Below are 19,284 nucleotides of genomic sequence, written 5' to 3'. Positions count from 1 at the left end.
CATGCAGCTCTCCGCGTTTAGGACGTAAATTTTAGGTTGCTTGGGATTTGGGATTTTTGACCTGGCTTGGGCCACTCGGCCGTCGCGTCGTAAACGCGTGACGTAGGCTTTTGCCGAGAACACCCGAAGCAGAGCGCACACGGACAGAGGTAGAAAACGCTTGTGTTGGTGAGTCGCCGAGTAGGACGTAGTGGGGGCAGAGCTCACACGGACAGGCTACATATGCTTGAGTAAAATACCCCCGGGAGGCATGGAGAGGGTAAGCGCTTGCGCGGTTTACCCACGATTCTGGCATCACTGGCATCAGTGGAGTCCACTAGCAGGCCCAGGACGAAACGCTCCCTCTCCCTTTCCTTTTCACATTCTCAAGTCAACAGCTTGCCGCCAAATACTCATACCAGAAGTCTAGTTAGTGAGATTGGATATTAAAGTCCCTTTCAAGCATTTTTAAAAGTAAGCTAAACTCTGTACAACAAACGCCCGCATTTCTCAGTGCGTGAAAACCGAGAACGTTGGAATTAGCTTCCGCGACCGCAACTTACATTAACATTTGTCAAACCTTTGCTTTTTTGAATATACTTTTATACATTTATATATTTATAATTCAGCGTTGTTCATTTCAACTCTAGAATAATATCTAAATTCCTAGCTAGAAGCGAACCTAAAAAGGCATACTTTTACCGCTCGAAGTGTACCGAATTCTTAAAGTTACGAGGCCCATACTAACAATCCTAGTGGCTCCCTGAGATGAAATAGGCTCAGGTTCGACCACGACAATCTATCCTAGTAGCTCCTTGTGATGAAATAGGCACAGGTTCGTACACATAACAAACTCTTAAAATTCAAACTCACCATTTCCTCGGCTTTCGCAGCCGCTTAGCCCTGGCTCGTAACAACTTTCTGTGACCTTCAATGACCTTATATAATAGGTCGTTGAATTCATTTCAAAATCCTCTATCATTTTGCGGAAACAAAAACATACCGATCCATTTAAAAAAGTGGTGCTGACCTTCAAATATCCAAAGTACTTCCACTTGCAAAGGAACTATTAACGCCATCAGATGGCTCTCATCGTACTGTGCAATTTTGGTTCTACAAATATTTGTGTGAACCTTATAGTTTCGAAGATATCTGAGGTGGTAATAGTTATTACCCCATCCTGTATATTGAATTTTAAATAATTGGAATAAGCGGGTGTGAAATACATTACATTGTTATGTCTACCATACTCTTGTCGCTCTGATGTTTATCAATAAATAAGAAATACATCATACATTTTCTATTTGTACAAAATTGACTACATAAAGTTAGTAGTGTTTCGTTATAGAAACGTCAGTTATCTCTGAAACACTCAATTGTCGGACATATTAGTAATGAAACCTTAAGATTTCTTTCGTTTCTTTCAATGGATGCTACAGTAATACCACGAACTATATGTATACCTACGATTTTGAAACACCCTATATAAGAACGGAGCATACTTATTATTAGTAGACGACTTAGCTTGGACATTGCTGCTACTTAATTTTAGGCATTATAATCATATAAACCTCTAAATTCATTTTTCAAAAAAAATTATGTTGACATCAATTTACTCACAACAGGGTATTTTTTCAAAATCGGTATTTGCGCATGGTAAACATTGGATTGTCCCGCTGCGATTGGACATGTCGTTGATGAACAAGCTTCTGAAGACATTCCCAGAAATGGAATATCCGTCAGCTGACTTGCCCAGAAAACTCGACCGACCATTGTGTCCGCCGAAAAATCTGGAACATAGTAATTTTCACATTTTCAAGGGTTGCAATAACTTATACTACAAATTTAAGCGTGCATAGAACGTGAATTCTTACATTTATGCAAAACATGTGCACGAACATATTTGTATACATACATATCTGCACATGGAAATGTAAATTTAGTACAGCAATTATTCTTACTAAATATAAGAAATTTTTACAAACATATTTTTATTTGTATAAGTCATCATTTTATGCAATCAACATCACATAATATATGAAGTCACAATTTAAGCTAACAAGGTTTTTTACATAAACAAATATTCAATCTAAAGATTCAATAACATTATACATTAATGACTTGTTTACGAAAAGAATGGCGTTATTTTTGTTAATTTTTTTTCCATGTAGCGATTATCAAATGTATCATTGGGTAATCTGCTATAAATGTTTTATATTCTTGGAAATTATTAATAAACTTGGTAAACATTTGGGATATTGCGTTATTACAGAAAGCGCCATATTGAAAACGGAATAAAGAGTAAAAGATCCAACAAGTATATAAGTATATGTATGTAGTTTTAGTACACAATTTTAAGTAACAATTAAAACGCATACAATGGTTTCATATGTTGCGACATATCAACTTAATAGCGTATATATTATGTAATTGTTATACAATTATGTTAATGTTGTAAAATTCTGTAAAAATTGATTTAAATTCAACAATTGAATGAAATCGGACATTGTAGTCTTAAGAGAACTTAGAATTAACAAACTAATAGAGCAAAGAAGGTGCAGGTGCGATATAAATGTACAGTAATCCCGCGTTGAACGCAACAAACTCGGGTCCGCTTCGCTGCATTCACGACGACGTGGAAAAGTTTTCAGCACCTTACAATGTAATTATTTGCTCGAAATTCGAGTTTCGACAGCTTGCCTTTGTAGAGTTCCGAACGTAGAAAAGGACAAGCGATTGAAAAACAGAAAGAAAGCTTCTGGTTCCACTCGACTCGACTGCGAGTAATGATGGGTAACCGAGTCTCGGTGTTCGAGCTTGTTCGAACGAGCTAATACTTCGAGCTTGTTCGAACTACTCGAACGAGCCCAACTTACAGATTTATGTTTTCAGGGGAGACCCGAGGCTCTGGCACTCAAAGCGCGAAGCTCGTAGCCTCGGCGCGTAGAGATGTTATCTGGCCGCCGGCAACCGATTCTTGGGTTACAATGTAACACACGGAATGAATCACCCATGAATAAAAATTTAAATTTTTACTTCTTTTCAGTATACTTTCTTAAAAATGTTAAGAATAAATGTAGGAGATTCTCTTGATAAAAATATGTCCAAACCTGACATAAATCGGACTATATTTAATAACATAGAATTCGTATCGCGACGTGCACGCGTCCCTCCAGAAGGAGAGGTCTGGGTTAGGTTTGCAACTCGAAATGTACAATCAAATAACCCATGTTCTATTAGAAATGAATTTTAAATTACAAATATGTTTTCGTAATCCTACATGCTCTAAATTTAATAGCAGCGGTTATTACATTCTGTCAGCACTACGTTTTTCGTATTCAATTTCCTACAATAATGTGTACGTTCATTTCCTTTTATAGCTTTCGTCTTTCAATATTGTACCTTACTTTTCAATATTGCAAAAAAATGTAAGGATGTTATGTCCGCGCCAAGGTGGCGGGTAGCGGGAGTCACCCAACGGTACAAGTTTATGACGATATTGTTCTTCCCCTCGGTGGTACTGCGCGAGCGGAACCGGCTGCCGACCAAATGTTGGAACCTACGTTTATTGTACAAGGGTGTCGAAAAGATTAAAAAGATACACAATTCAAGTCAAATGGAGAAAAGACATACGGAAAATTGAATGGCTAAATTGGAGTTTTGTTCGAATGTAATAACCGCTGCTATGAAGCAGTATGATTGTTTGCAGGTTACAATACTGCAAGAATATTAAGAATCTGTAAGGAAATGATGGGATATAAATATAAGAATTACAGGTATCTTTACTTCATCCAAAAGGCAAAACTGATGAATTATCCCACATTTCCCTTAATACGAATTCTATGTAATTATATATAATCCGATTTATGTCGGGTTTGGACTTATTTTCATCAAGAGAATCTCCTACATTTATTCATAACATTTTTAAGAAAGTACACTGAAAGGAGTAAAAGTTTAAATGTTTACTCGTACGTTATGTCGCGATGCGAATTCTATGTTATTAAATATAGTCCCATTTATGTCGGGTTTAGACTTATTTTCATTAAGAGAATTTCCTACATTTATTCAAAGCATTTTTAAGAAAGTACACTGGAAGGAATAAAAGTTTAAATTTTTATTCATGGGTGATATTCCGTGTGTTACATTGTAACCCGAGGGCCCGAGGGTCGGTTGCCAGCGGCCAGATAACATCTCTATGCGCCGAGGCTTCGAGCTTCGAGCTTTGATTGCCAGTGTGTCAGAGCCTCGGGTCTCCCCTGAGAACATAAATCTGTCATCCGAGCTCGTTCGAGTAGCTCGACCGAACTTCAAGCTTTTTCCCTTGTGGCCGCCTGCGGCTCGCGTTATCTTGCTCGGTTTCGGTATGTTTTGTACGCTCTTTGTCGTACCGTTTCGGCCAATCGGGGTGATTCTTTTAATGTGATCCGGCGACAGCTCTCTGAGTCTTAATCCTAGCCTCGTACCCTTGTCGCATCACTTGAATCCCCTGTGTCGCATCGACTTGCACAGTCGATCGCGGTGAGCCACAATACGGAATATGAAGGACAACGAATGCAAAAGAAAGAGATTAGAGTCGAGGTAGCTGAGTTTGGTGTCACCGACACGCAGACCTCTCTTTCTTTTCCATTCGCTATCCTTCGCATCTCGTATTCTGGCTCCACTGCGAGCGACGACTCGGTTAATGCACAGGCTGGCTATAGCGCTATAGCACACGGGGAAACATGACGCACAGTTCGTTTCTTGAAACTCCGAGGTTTACTCGAAATAAACAGTTCGATAACTAGACGCTCTGCCCGAGTATGACACGGGATAAATTGTTACATGATGGATTAAAGACAGCGGTGGTGCGATCGAATCCTTTCGTGAGCAACTGTATATGCATACCTACGTACGCATTTATTTCTTTTCCTTCCGACATTCAATACTGTACCATTTTAAATCTTTCTGACACCTTTGTACACAATAAACAAAGGATTCAAGATTTTGTTATGTTTGTACTTTATCAGAGACAATAATATGAGAATATGAATTGTTAACACCTTCTACATAAGTAAATATGTTTTAAATTATACCGTGTTTAGTATCGTTTAAATCGGAATAATCTCACCAATATGTTAATAAAAGTTTCATTAACAAAGAACCAAAAATAAAAAAGTTTCATCGTTACATTAGTATCCTGTCACCCGATGCCCGGGCATGTAATCTTTTCTTGATTTTCTCTCATTCAGCCGTCGGCTCGTGAAAGGGATGCCGCCGCGGCGCGCTGGGCAGAAAACTAAGCGATTGACAAATTCCACGGCCCCCTTTCCCAGTGATGGGGATTACGATGTAGGATTCATCGAGTCGTTTTCGTGTTGCGTTCAACGCGGGATTACTGTATTAGTCGTTTATCCGACTAGTATCTGTTTTCTTCTCAAAGTTGTAATGTAATACTATACAAAATGTTTGTTAACACTGGACTTACTAGGGGTGTAATGGATAGTCATATTTGATGTTACTCCTCTCCGTACTTTACATGGTTTTCCCTCTGCAGCTTCTTTACACGGATCTATGTAGACTTCAGTTACGGTGCAATTTGATGGAGCATTAGCTGAAAAATATACGGTAGTTCCATGTTAATGGACTAATTTACATAAACGGAAATTAGATGAATAACTTATTGTGTTCATTGAAGATTAGTATTCAGTAAAAAATACAAGAAAGATGTTATTACACGTAATGCGTCTGTGCAAAGTTTTGATCGGTTTTGCTCTAAAAGAGTAGACTAGTAATAATTTTAATTATAATTTACTAGTAATTTAATGCAATATACAATGATTCTTTTATAACATATACATTTTCAACATAAAGTTTCATACTAATAAACAAACTTTTACATTATTACTATTTATTGAATTTCTATAATTGAATTATAAGTTTCTCGTTTACCACACAGTGGGATTAACGTAATAGCCTCCCCAAACGGAGAACACGTGGTTTTTACGTTGCTTTTTTTACTTTAATGCTTATTCCCTCTATTTTCAAATTTTTTTCGAGACCTCAACTTCAATTTTATTTTAAGCAGTAAAACACTCAATCGCGTCGGTTTGTGTTTTTTACAACAATTTACTGTTTTACGTTAACATGAACATAGAATACATTAACATACATGTTTATTGTTTCTATAAAAACATAAGGATCGTATCGTCTGAAAAGAACCCGTCAAAACGTTTGCACTGACCAAACAATATTATGTTAACATTGTCTTTATGTATTACACATTTACGTGCATACGTTACAGGTATGTACATGTGTAAAATCCGTTACCTGGTAATATGTAAATATTTTTAATTCACATTTTGTTAGAAACTCGGGGTACAAATTATTACCGGTTTCGGAGGTACACCTGGTATCTACCGTTCAAAGTCGTTAGTCGATTATGATTCTTCGTACAAAGGCGACAAGGAGAAAACATAATGTAACTGTTGTACGGCAGAAACTGAGCCACGTACGTGTTGCTATGCGTGCGAGCAGGAGAGTTTGCTACGAAAGGGAGAGCGGCCGGTAACCGATCGGCGATGTAACAGTTCGTTCTAATCATTCGATTAGTACAGTTCGTTGTAATCTTTCGACTAGAACAGTTTTTTGTAATCGCTCCAGTAGATCGGTTAGATCAGAGAGATCGTTCTTAATTTATATTTTGCGGTTATGAACTTACGAAGTAACTTCGCCGGTTAGCAAGCTAATCTGCTCAACCGAACGAGCATTGTAGTTTTCGAATAATAAATTCTCACTGAGCGGGATAATCACGTGTCACTTTTTCGTAACTATCCTAAATTTTCCTGAGTCCGGGAAAACGTTAGATCCGGGAATTTATTAAAAGCGCAGCGACAACGAAGTTGAACCTTCGATTTTTTTAACAGTCGCTTGCGCTCTAACTCGGTCTAACACATTTAATATTTTGTAATTGTTAAGGCACTTTCATTACGCTAACTGTAAGAAAATACATTATACAGCAAAAATTTATTGCTATTCACTTTAATTTTTGGAAATATGCGTTTACATATGTGATACACGAGGGTTGATCGTTAAATAAAATTTGTAATCCTTTAAAATAAGTCAGAAACAAGATAAAATAGTCAAACTGATTTAAAAATATTATAAATCTATTTCCCATCATAATTATAGGTACGTATGTTGTTCAGTGTAGTCCCCGGTTGGTGCTACACATTATTCCAAACGTTCTATCCACTTCTTCATTCCATCTATTAAGAATGATTCTAGCTTCATTTTTATCCAATTGCGCACAATACATAATAGTACAACTATAAATTTGAAGCTTACGTTTCTTGTGTCAGAACAAATTGTAATCATGATATTCCATGGACTGCATCTTCTTTTCTGGGTCATAATGGGTTTTCACGAATGCAATTAAAAAGTGGATAGAAGGTTTGGAATACTATGCAACATTAAATTGTGGCTACGTTGAAAAATTAAGTTGACGTTCATATGTACTCTACATTTCCGCCTATAAAAAAACAATTGACATGAAAATATGTCCCCCTCGATACCATTCAACTTTTGTTTGAAACATTTTCCGGTATCACAAATAATTTCAGAGATATTCGAGGGGATCATTTTGAGACACCCTGTATATCTCTCATTGGATTACGCGTGAGTTACACAGTGTGGCTTCTGAGTAGAGATGGCGTGCAAAATCACTAACGGTGATTCATTACAGTGATCGTCGAATCACGATCACGGTCGTGATTTTTACTTCATTCACGACCGTGATTGCGATTTTTTTATCTTGAGTGAATTTGTTCACTGCAATCGTAAGTCCTTGATCTTTAAACAGAAAAACGTATTCAATATGATTTTACGATGAATTACATTACTATTCGTGTTTGTAAAAATCAGTAGAAAAAACAAGAAATTCTAAAAGAATGATTTGCTATGTAACATGTAGATTATAATTTATAATCATTAATTTATTCATTATTCTTCATTGTTTCTAATTATTCCTTCAGTTTATACGATATAACTCGAATTTTTGTTTTGATGTCGTTAATATAAAATATACAGATTATGTGTCGCGTGTAAAGAACTGTTAGGTTTCTCCACCAATCAGAAACGATCACGAGAAATCACGAATCACTGTGAAAAATCACCGTGATTGGGAACGAACGTGATCGAATCACGAGTGATTCACAAGTAGCAATTCACGCCATCTCTACTTTTGAGTGGTAAAGACCGCTGCCCGATTTGACGTGATCTAATCGTACAATGACTGGTACATAGTGTGAATCTGGCTTTAATGTTTATCCAAGATCAGTGAATCTCGTCTGTAGCAAAGGTCAGATTTGCTTATTATTAGTAACGAGGCCAGTAACATTTAACGCGTCAAAAAAACAATAAACTGCACACTGTGAATTATTGTAGATCATAAAAAGAGTTTCATGAAGCAACAGAACATTAATTGTATGTTTCTATATTAGTAGCAGGCATACAACTTTAAAAAACTACTATACAACTTACTTGACTGAAACTATATTTTACTGTCTATAAAATGACTATATTTGAAACTATAAAAACGATTTTTGTAAATATCATACCTTAAATACTGGTGCGTAAAACTTTTACAGAATTCAACTTAACTAGTTTACATTGAAATTGATTTGCATGTATCTTCATTATAAGTCTATCTATTTCATGAACCGTAGTTTCCTCGAAATTTAGACGTATTTAGAGATTCTAAATTAAAATTTTAATTCTAAGAGATTGAAATTTTTCTTGAATTAATCGAATTTTGTCATAAGAACCTGTATTCTCATTTAATAGTAATCCAGACTGTTTTCAAATTACGTAACTAAGAAAATGGTTGTACTCTGTATTAATTTTCTTTTTGGAAGAACGAGAAATGAATACGTAAACTTAAATTTAATTTGTTATTTTTTTTTAAATTCCTGGAACTATATTTTTCTTAACTTTCACATTTGAAAGACATTTTGATATGCGCACCGAGTACGAACGCTTTATTCACCTCATAATGAAATATAGTTGTGAGTGAAACAAGAGAATGTAAAATAACCAAAATTCTTACACAAAAGTCGTAATAAACGTATTTACAGAGGAGATTAAATTGCACGAGATTTGTATTGGACTAAATGACACATGTACATGTATGCACATAATTTATCATTTTGTTATCATAACTGTTTTACTTTATCACAAGCTGCTAAAGACGTAAATAGTTCCCACCAAAGTGGTTTTGTAGTATCGAATCTATTATAGTAACCAAATTTATTTTGGAACTACCATATGTGAACTTTTTAATGTTTTTCTCATTGTCTCTAATTGATTTAGAATAGTGAAGTACTAGATATTTTCACAAGTATTATCAATACATAAAGTGTATTCACACTTTTCGTATAAATAACTAAATAGATTCTTGGAGTTTTATTTCTCTTTGGCTTCAAGTCGTAGAATTGACCAATTACACTCTGTAACTAAACGTATTGAACTTCAGAATTGATTAATTAACTAGACTATATAAAATATTCTATTTCTATTCTGTAGCGCGCAGAAACATTTAAGAAATTTAATTAGAAATCAAACTCTGTATTAAGTTGACCAAGACAATATACAAGTGTCAAATTCATCTTGGGATTTTCAATGTAACAAAGAAAAAGCGAAAGTGACATGGTAAATTTTAGTAATAATCGACCTAAAACTCGAGCTCGACATTGTATTTTCTTGTTCAAGATAAACAATTTATGAACAATCAATGTTGTTAGTTCTGTATGTACATTTGAATCAGATATATTATACAAAAGGCACAGAACTTTGATTCACTAACTGTCAGTCCATTAATTTGTTGCTTCCTTTTTTTTCTAACACTTGAAATAATCGATCGATCAATATGTACTCACGATCCGGGTAAGAACACTGCCGCGGTAGCACCAATTCCGCGCAGACCACGGATATGGCTACGGCCAGGAAGGCGAACACGAGTTCACTATGTCGGTTCATCCTTGATGGATGTTCGTTACGAAGTGAAGGAAAGAGAACTCTTGTCAGCGAGTGACCATAAGGCCTAACGATAGTTAAGGGGAGTGACCAGAGTGGGGCCATAGGTCAATTGAGATTACATTTTAGACGCGAGAAAAGTGTATGCACTTCATAGATCTTCTTCGTGGAATCATTCTTAACTGTGTTTAGCTGCGCTACCCCATTCTGACGATGATTCATTTACTGATTAGGTATTACAACTTCATAACGGTCGTATGGAGATTGTAAGAACAATTTACATATTCTTTAAGAGCAATTGTTTATACGAATTTTATATAATGGGTAGAATTTAATAACGATAATAATTTAAGTTTACTTTATCTGTGAGTTGTGATATCGGAATATGACGCATCCCTAGTAGCACAAAAATATTGAAACAATATTTTTTTAGCCACACTTTTTAATATGAAATAAATATTGAATCCAAATATTGTATACAGGAAATATAAAATAAATGTTTAAAAAATATAAACTAGATATTCATAGGATATAAAAGAAATATTTAAAAAATATGAGTTAAATATTTAGACAATAGTAAATTGAAAGCTTGAAAAGAATGTGTAATAAATGAATCCTTTACTCCTTTATAACTAATAACCTTTATTACGTTACCCGCCCGTGGCATTCATACATCGACTGACTCGCCTCACTCCCCCAACCCCTGCCCACAATCCAGTCACCGCTCGGCCCGCTTTATCTACATACATATATACTACAGAATGTATAAAAAAAATTAAAATAAATTTCATACACCGTTTCATGCATCCGAAAATAGTCTGGTCCGTGATTATACACCCCCCACTCTATTAAACACTTTCTTCTGACTACGGAAATTTTTCACTACCTGTGGCGATTCGAACTCGTGACTTATGGATTACTGGACAAGCTGCTTTTTTTTAAAAACAATGTTTATTGCAGATGTCAGTACAATATAAAAATATATAGAACAGCAAAAACACGTAAAAAAAGATGCCTTACAGTATAAAATAAATCATTATCTATTTGTTTGCGCGCAGGCAAAACTTATAAATAAATATCTTCGTCGTAGTTAACTATAAAATAAATCTTTCACAATACATAACAGAGTATAATAGCAACTGTTTACGCTGCGCTTTGGTATGGTAACGTGGGGAAAAAAACATGTCTTTTTTTTAAAAACCCATGAGCCAGTCTCAAAAAAAATACTAAAGCTAAAAGACTTACAAACTATGGACAAATACAAAAGGTACTTACGCCTAAACTATATACAATGGACTATGTGGGCCTGAGAAAAAAAAGGACAAGCTGCTTCCTGAATGAGCCGTGTAGACCTTCTGTTACAAAGATCATTTTTCAATCTATATATATGGTTCGCGACATAATGACTCAGGTAAACCAAATTTAAATACATTTTACTACATAAGTAAACTATGACAAACAAGAGAGAATCAATTGGAAGAAATACCAAAGAAAATTTTGTTAGAAAAATAATTTTTTTGGCTGAAAATAAAATTAGTTTTTTTTTTAACCAAGTGTGGTATTGCTAACAAAAGGAGAACAAAAATACATATTTAAAAACAAATACTTTTATTATGCATAAATCTAGGAAAATATTATTTAAATAAAAACAAACATTTCATTCGACACACATAAAAAAATATATTCATATAGTTAACTATGTATTTAATCAAAATATTGTATTTAGTAAAAATTTTTAATCATAAATTTAATCAAAATGGTTTTAAATTCTAGATTGGGCTGTTGTCAAAAATAGTGCTATACACTGTTTGATCTCAATCTCCGTAATGCATGTTGTCCTCTTTCTTGTTGCTACTGTGAAATGAATAATAAAATAAATTATGTATTACATATGTATTATGAGGAAACGTAAAAACGATAAGTACTTACTAGTTATGGAATCGTATAATTTTAAATTGATGAAACATAATTTGTTCTTTCTCCCATGCGCGGAGTAAAAAGTAGCCACTTCGTTCGTAAGTATTTTATGCGTAATGTTGTAAATGATTTTTTTATTGGTATTCTATATTTGGAAAAAAATTTTGTTTCCAATATTAAATACATATTTATTTTATATTGGGAAAAAATATTTTGTTTCAAATATTAAATACATATTTATTTTATATTGAGAAAAAAATATTTTTTTCGTAATATTAAATACATATTGTATGGATATTTAAATATTAAAATGAGATTGAATCTCTTTTTAATTTTGTATGAATATGTATTCAATATTTTGTGCTACTAGGGTTTCTACATTAACTTAAATCATCGAAAAATATAATTCTATACGAAGCTGTCACGAATATTTCTATAATAATGTTTATGATGACATTTGTCCTCATATTATCGCTTCACGAAATTATAAACAAAAGTAGTAGGCTACTATAACTAATGTTTGGTTGTACCACATTAAAATGCTGATATTCGAATAATTGAGAACACTGTTCAACACCTATTTGGACCACCAATATTTAATTGGTCTTCTTTTGTAGACTTTTATGCACTAAATACGAATCCGCGAACCGTTTTACGCCCCCTGCATTAGTTCCTTAGAAATTTAATTATGAAAAAATGTAATTTCAAATTTGAAGATGTTTTATGCTTAAACAGTAATAGTTCTTCCAAATAATGTCATGTATATTATTCTTGCATTAAAAACATAAAAACGTTTGAACAACGATCCAAATGAAAATAATACCCGTAATGCATCAATTTTTGCGAATATGTATCCATTTAGTTTGAAAACTAAAACTGTAGAGAAGAATCTAATTACACCACGCGATAAAGCAAACATTTTTTCTGAGTAAAGCATCAAAGAAAACGGTATGTCCGTTTTGGTTTTCAATACAGAAACGTAAAAGTTTGGCAAAACGCGTGAAGCCGTCAGTGGTGCTCATTGCCGGCGCGCAGCTGCCTTTCCTTGCCGCTCAACGTAACAGAACCGATAAACGCTCTAGACTCGGTCACCTCTTGCTTCAGTATTGCATTTATTATTTATAAACTGTTTGTTAAAATGTTACTTTCAGAAATACGAAGGTCCAGTTTTTAAAAATTGAAAGTCATTTTTATAAATGGAATTGTATATTCCTTTTAGATTACTTGACCGTAGCTTTTGAGATAAATGCAGTAATCAGTAAAACATGTATTCTTTATTAGACAGTTTTCAAGATACATTGATTAATACCGTAGTTATTAATATCAGACAACCGGTTGAAAAGCAATACCAGCCTTGTTTTTTATTCAGAACACGTTTACTTTTGGTGTATGCTGCAAACCCTTTTATCAGTTTCTAAAGGTAATGTTTAAAGCGTGGAATATAAGAAGGAAGCCAGATTACCATCGATACTTTCTATTCGATCGAACTTTTTTTCATTACAAAATCAATAAATTTACGAACGTAATATTTAGAAAAGTTGCTATTAAACATTACGACTATTACATGTTATTAAGACAAAAGGTTTAGGTATATTATCAGCTTCTGAAATCGGTTGAAAACAGTATCAAGTTATCTGAAATAAAATATGCAGTTATACTTAAGAAACAATTAACTTCATATCTCTTAAAATAATAATGTAATAAACATTCGTCTTTGCCAACGAATCACCTCTCCGCTCTGTCATATAACTTTTATATACATACACAGTTTTTGTATACCTCCAGTACGTTAGCAAAAAGATTGCATACATGGAGTACTGGCACTCTATACTCTATACATACAGGAAACTACAGTTCAAGAATGCAGAAACATATTAATGTATGTTACATGATATTATAGTTTAATCAATTATTTTACTATTAAATACTATATAATTAATAAATGCAATACTGGACTTAAAGGTAACTGACAAGGAATGTTCCACAACCTGCAGGTCCCGATTTTAATGAAACTTTGTCGGATCGCAGAGAGTATCGAGTTATGCAAGGAACAATTTTTTTTACCGACCGACTCTCGCGTTAAAGGGGTGAAAACAGCCCTTAAAGTTTGCCGAGTTTTCCGTTCTTTCAATACATATTGTTAACTGTAAGAGCTAGGAAGAAACTTTTAATGGGAAAATGAATGATACTAAAAGACCTAACAAACTACAAAAGAAAAAATTATCTATACACATATGTATATGAAATGCATGTATACCCATGTATAAATATGTATAAACAATAAACAGCAAATATATATGGCATACCTACCTATTCTAAATTATTTATTTCCCAGATTCATTCAATAAATCAATTTATATTGAATACACAATTTGGTTTTTTACGAATATTTATATCTGGGGTATCATTACACTTGTATATATTTTTAATTTTTTCAATACAGCGAGTAAGTCATGGAAGATACCAAATGTGGTATCTACATCGACAAGAAATGTAGCATTCTATGATTTATCTAACTTGTTACGTCCCGCGATTGCGGTCGTTACTTTATTTATAATTTCGGGTCCTGGCTCTTTTAAGGTGCTAAAGCACGCCCTGTCTGAACTTACCGGTGAAGTACGCAATTAGGATATGGAACGGGAGGGATAGGAAATCACTCTCGTTTATGATAATAACAAAGATATATTCTAACAATTAAATAAAATAAAAGATACTTTAAGATAGCCACGGGTGTGTCTTTAAAGTAAATGTGCATCACAACTAACGAGAATAAAGTTTTATTCAAACAAAAACAAGAACTAAACAATCACAAACAATAACGAAACTATAACAAAACCAACACAGCTGATAAAAATAAGCAATACAATAGTAATAAAACTATGAGGTATCAGACGTTGTTAACGGTTCGGCGGTTGACGATGTTCTGCTCAATCTGCCCGTTTCCACCGTCTTCCCATGATTACACGAGAAAAACACATGTCTCGTTTTCCCAAGACTTTCCCGAAAAAGAGAAAGTTCTCCCTCAAGCACTTGAGAAGACGGCGATGTAATTCGAACCTACCCTGAACCTCTGCCATGCAGATGTTATGAGAGATGATTATGCAGAGGCAAAAATGCAATACAAATAGTTCTTGACACACCAATGATGATGAAGATAAATGATAGTTTCGTGTCGCTTTCAGTCGGTTCGATCGGGATTACGGGTCCTTGAAAGGGCGGAAGACTTGCTGGCGCTCGGAGCCGTTATACAGGGATCGGACACTGCGGGATACGTTGTCGCCGTCTCGGACGTAGCATTTCGCGGTCCGGTGTCTTATCGAACTCGCCTATTAGGCCGCGCGTAATCGCGAAGTCGCGTCGAACAAGGAGGAGATATCGCCGCGGAAACCCGAAACTGAAAAACAAATATAACCGCGGAAACCCGTGACCGTTATCACTCAGCCCGCTGTCGCGTGTAAAGTTAAAGCGAAGCGCGACTGTCGAAGAGCGAACGAACTTGCCGTGGCCGAAGCGACACACGAGCCGAAAGTTAAGAGAGCCGAAAACTAAGAGAGCTTGCTCGGTTTGGACAATCGTTTTATAAGGTCTTTATTGAGGAACGTGGAAGGTTTAGCAACAATTGTTCGAACTATTGTTCGAAAAGGAATTCTCGAGTCGTCGTGGCGGTCTTTGGAAATTGCTGATGTTTCCGTTTCGCCGGTCAACGTTTCGAAGAAGGTCGACTATGCGCGTAGCTTTCACGTGTCGCTGAATTTACGGTTTTCGTTCGTTCTTTGCGTTTGAACGTAGTAAGATAAAAATGTGCAATGAAAAGAGGTAATATTCCTAACAGGATATAACAAACTATTGACAATAATTACAATCAATCTTTCATGTTACCAACAATTGGTATATACAGATGTGGCTACTTATAATACACAGCTTTTAGTTTCGTGTACTTTTAAATAAGAATATAACGTATGTAACACTTATACAGTAATTTGTGTTTCTTAATCAACTACACCACCGTACAGTAAATTTTAATTTATTTTGGACTTCTAACATACAATAGCCGTGTCTTATAGATTTTTGTGCCCTAAATACGAATCTGAAAACGGTTTGTCAATAGCACCATCAGTTTTCGAGAATTTTGGTTTCGAAAAAAATACAAATTTTCAACTTTGAACATTTCTTGTGTTCAAACAGTACTAGTTATTCGGGTGATTGTTAAGTCAAATTATTCTATAAACTCTCCCACATAAAATGGTGTGACATATGTTGTTATTGTTTTATGAACATTTAAACATGTTTAAACAACGATCCAAGGGAAGGGAACACTCGAAATGTACCAATTTTTACAGATATTTTTCAATTTATTTCAAAAAGTAAGGGTACAGGAGAATATCTGACTATAATAGTAGTAAGACTGATAAAAGTAGTAAGTCACGGTTTGTTTTCAATAATGAAACAAAATAGTCTGGCAAATCATTCTCTACCTCTTTCAATGTTTGAACTCTTACTGTGATTGTTTAATTATTCTATGTAGGCAAACCATGCGATATGAAAGGTACAGTTTCGATCAATTTGGTAGCACAGTAACGGTAATTCCATATGGTAGAACCTAATAGAAGCACAGTGTTCCTTATATTTAAAGGTTATTGTCCCATTACGAAACACTACCATCGGCCACGGCCACATGCATTTTCGAATACCGTTAGTTTCTCACTCAAATTAATTCGTCGTCACCTTACCCGGACGATTCTTTCCAAATATAATTACATACGAACTGTTACAATTTGTTTAATATCTGCCGAGCTTTCTAGATTTCTTTTAGCCATTAGACAATGACAGCAATTTCGAATACTTTATTGGCAATCAGTTCTGTGCGGTAAAGCCCATTGTCAGACCCGTATGCGCCAACTCTTACCTCTGACTCGCAGAAAAATACAATGGCGTGTCAATGTTATAAATCGTTTATTATTAATCTCAACAATAGACGCATGTGATAATTTTCAAAGTAATCTCCTATTGCCCTTATACACCTTTGAAATTTTTGTTCAGTATACGAAAGCGGTGTGGTAAGTGGATGCCAGAATCAAGCCCACCTCTCCTTGCGATTTTTTAATTGTTGCCTCTAACGTGATGAAAGTGATTCCTTCGGCACCCGTTTAAGGCGAAAGAAGAAGATGAGAATTTCTTAATTACTCGTACCTAGGGACAAATTCTAGGTCTATGGTTGCGATGTGGAAACGAAGCAGCAATTAAGCTGGTGGTTTTTCGAGATCCTATAATAGGAGACTGGACACCGGGCCATTAGCCGCCATGAATTTGCTCAATCCTACGAGAGAGAAAGAAATATACAATATTTTATTCGTAATCTATAGGAACATTTATAACGGTATTTTGTTATGTATATGAAAAATATAAATAATAATAATTATGAAAATGAGAACCAGGAACATTTTTCAGAATTTCTTCAATATCAGTCAACGAAAAAATCAGAAAACATAAAACAGTCTAAAAGTTCTTTTCAATAAAGTAATCTATCAAGAAACAGAAGATTACTATAATATAAAAATGATTTTAACAAGTCATTAAAATGACGTCACTTTGAACTTTGAAGTGCATTTATATCATTTTCATATTATTGTTATCTTAATATTTTCCTTTACTTTATATTGCAGTGGAAAGTTTATTTATAAAACTAATTAAACTGCAAGAAGATAATAAAATTGTATTTCACAACCATACGTAGTTATAGATAGACAAAGTTGTTTGTCTTTAATTTTTCATTTTACTTTATTTATTTCACTTCATTTATGTTATTTTAATTAATTATTGTAAATAAGTAATACAAGGATAATAATTGTATGAAAAAAACGTTGGTAAGTTGATACTATGATTATATAAAATAAAATTTTATGAATATACAGGGGTTATGTTCATTACTAACCCATTTTGCATTTTAAGATAAATAGATATTATAAAAAATTAGAATTATACGAGAAAGAATCTTTTAACTAACTTTCAAACATTTATTTTCTTAAAATTGTATTACAATTAAGGTTAGTATAATTCATAGATTCAAAAATGAACGAAAATAGGAAAGATTTGATGAACCAATAAAAACTGGTTAGCTCAAGTCCACTCTCTTATTATAGTATCTCTAGTGGTTTTCACATTTGAGCGAGACACGTGTACCTCTTTTGCATGTGACTCACCTTTCTTCACCCGTCACTTTCACCGTCTCCTCATCCTAACCATAGACCTATGTTTCATTTCCAGATATGAATAATTTTAAGAAATTTTCCTCTTCTTCCCTCGCCTCAAACGGGCGCTAAAAGGTTAACGTTTCGCCATGCAAGAAAAAATAATGAACAAATTGCAGGAGGAGCTAGATTTGATTCCGGCGTCACCTTACCACGCTGCTTTCAAAAACTGGAACAAAAGATTTCAAAGGTATAGGTCTGTGGACAGAAGCCTTTGAAGATCATATGTAATTATTGTTATGATTAATAACAAACAGTCTATACATGAAGTCCCTCAAGTTCTTGATTAGACCTAGTACAACCATAAACATCTTACCGTTTGGAGACACTAGCAAACTTACATAGAATTACTGCGCTCAAGCAAAATCATGTGTCATTATTTTCTCACGCTCGTTTACCCTGAAGGAGAAGATTTCCTCCAGCATGTCAGTCGGGAGAAGTCAATAGCATACATCCTCCGTCAGGGCATAACTAATTACACCTCGAAATTAAAGAACGCCTACAACGGAAACGTTGCCAATCATGAAGAAATGCGACGCTACAAGGCGCTTCAAACTATTTCATTTGAAAAGATTCGATCATTCGCACTGAACGTTCTGAGTCGTACATATAAAGCGGTCGGTAGTTCCAGGTCTGTAGTGGCCATCGACACGTACAAATAAGAACATTTGGCATGAAAATGGTCAGCTCGATTTATGACATCGTGTACCAACAAAGCTATTTTTGAGAAAGCAGTTTCCTGTTAGAGTTTCCAGGTAATGCATGTTCTCCCTGTTGACGGCGTTCATTTTCGGCCTTATTAGTAGTTGAGAGTATCATAAATCTGTGGTTGTCGAAGGATCCATAATGCAAAGCCTGGCAGCCTACGACCGGAAAATTCCATTGCGTTACCAAATTTCCATCAGGAATGTCTTTCCCGTGAAGTCGAACCCCCGTTCTGGAAGAACGCACGCCAAGGGTGCATGGAATAGGTGAGGCGACTTCAATCTTAGGAATTATGTGATTGGTTAACGTCTAAAAAAGAAGAAACGTCGGTAAATCACTTCGGTGCTAACATCGATCGAGCACATTCCTGATTACAATTAGTCAATTGTACCCGCCTGGAATAAATTCCTCCTTTTGAACACGGTGT

At 34.7% G+C, this 19,284-nt stretch overlaps 1 protein-coding gene across 1 annotated transcript; it reads right to left on the bottom strand.

Annotated features, from left to right (window-relative positions):
* Positions 1–1,575: 1,575 nt before the first annotated feature.
* Positions 1,576–9,993, bottom strand: LOC107190875 (ecdysteroid-regulated 16 kDa protein-like). The gene is made up of 3 exons (XM_015579762.1): positions 9,891–9,993; positions 5,444–5,569; positions 1,576–1,769 (listed from the first exon to the last, which is right to left on the bottom strand). The coding sequence occupies exons 1-3, from the start codon at positions 9,988–9,990 to the stop codon at positions 1,576–1,578; spliced, it is 420 nt and encodes a 139-aa protein (XP_015435248.1). The 5' UTR covers positions 9,991–9,993.
* Between the last annotated feature and the right edge of the window lie 9,291 nt (positions 9,994–19,284).

The sequence above is a fragment of the Dufourea novaeangliae genome, unplaced genomic scaffold, assembly GCF_001272555.1.
Source record: "Dufourea novaeangliae isolate 0120121106 unplaced genomic scaffold, ASM127255v1 scaffold238, whole genome shotgun sequence".
Lineage (NCBI taxonomy): Eukaryota > Metazoa > Arthropoda > Insecta > Hymenoptera > Halictidae > Dufourea > Dufourea novaeangliae.
This window is presented reverse-complemented; position numbering and strand designations above follow the sequence as displayed.

Coding starts and splice junctions, on each gene's coding strand:
- LOC107190875 (XM_015579762.1), bottom strand. CDS start 9,990: ATGAACCGACATAGTGAACTCGTGTTCGCCTTCCTGGCCGTAGCCATA. Junction 5,570..9,890: donor GCAGTGTTCTTACCCGGATC/GTGAGTACATAT, acceptor TATATTTTTCAG/CTAATGCTCCATCAAATTGC. Junction 1,770..5,443: donor GACTATCCATTACACCCCTA/GTAAGTCCAGTG, acceptor ACTATGTTCCAG/ATTTTTCGGCGGACACAATG.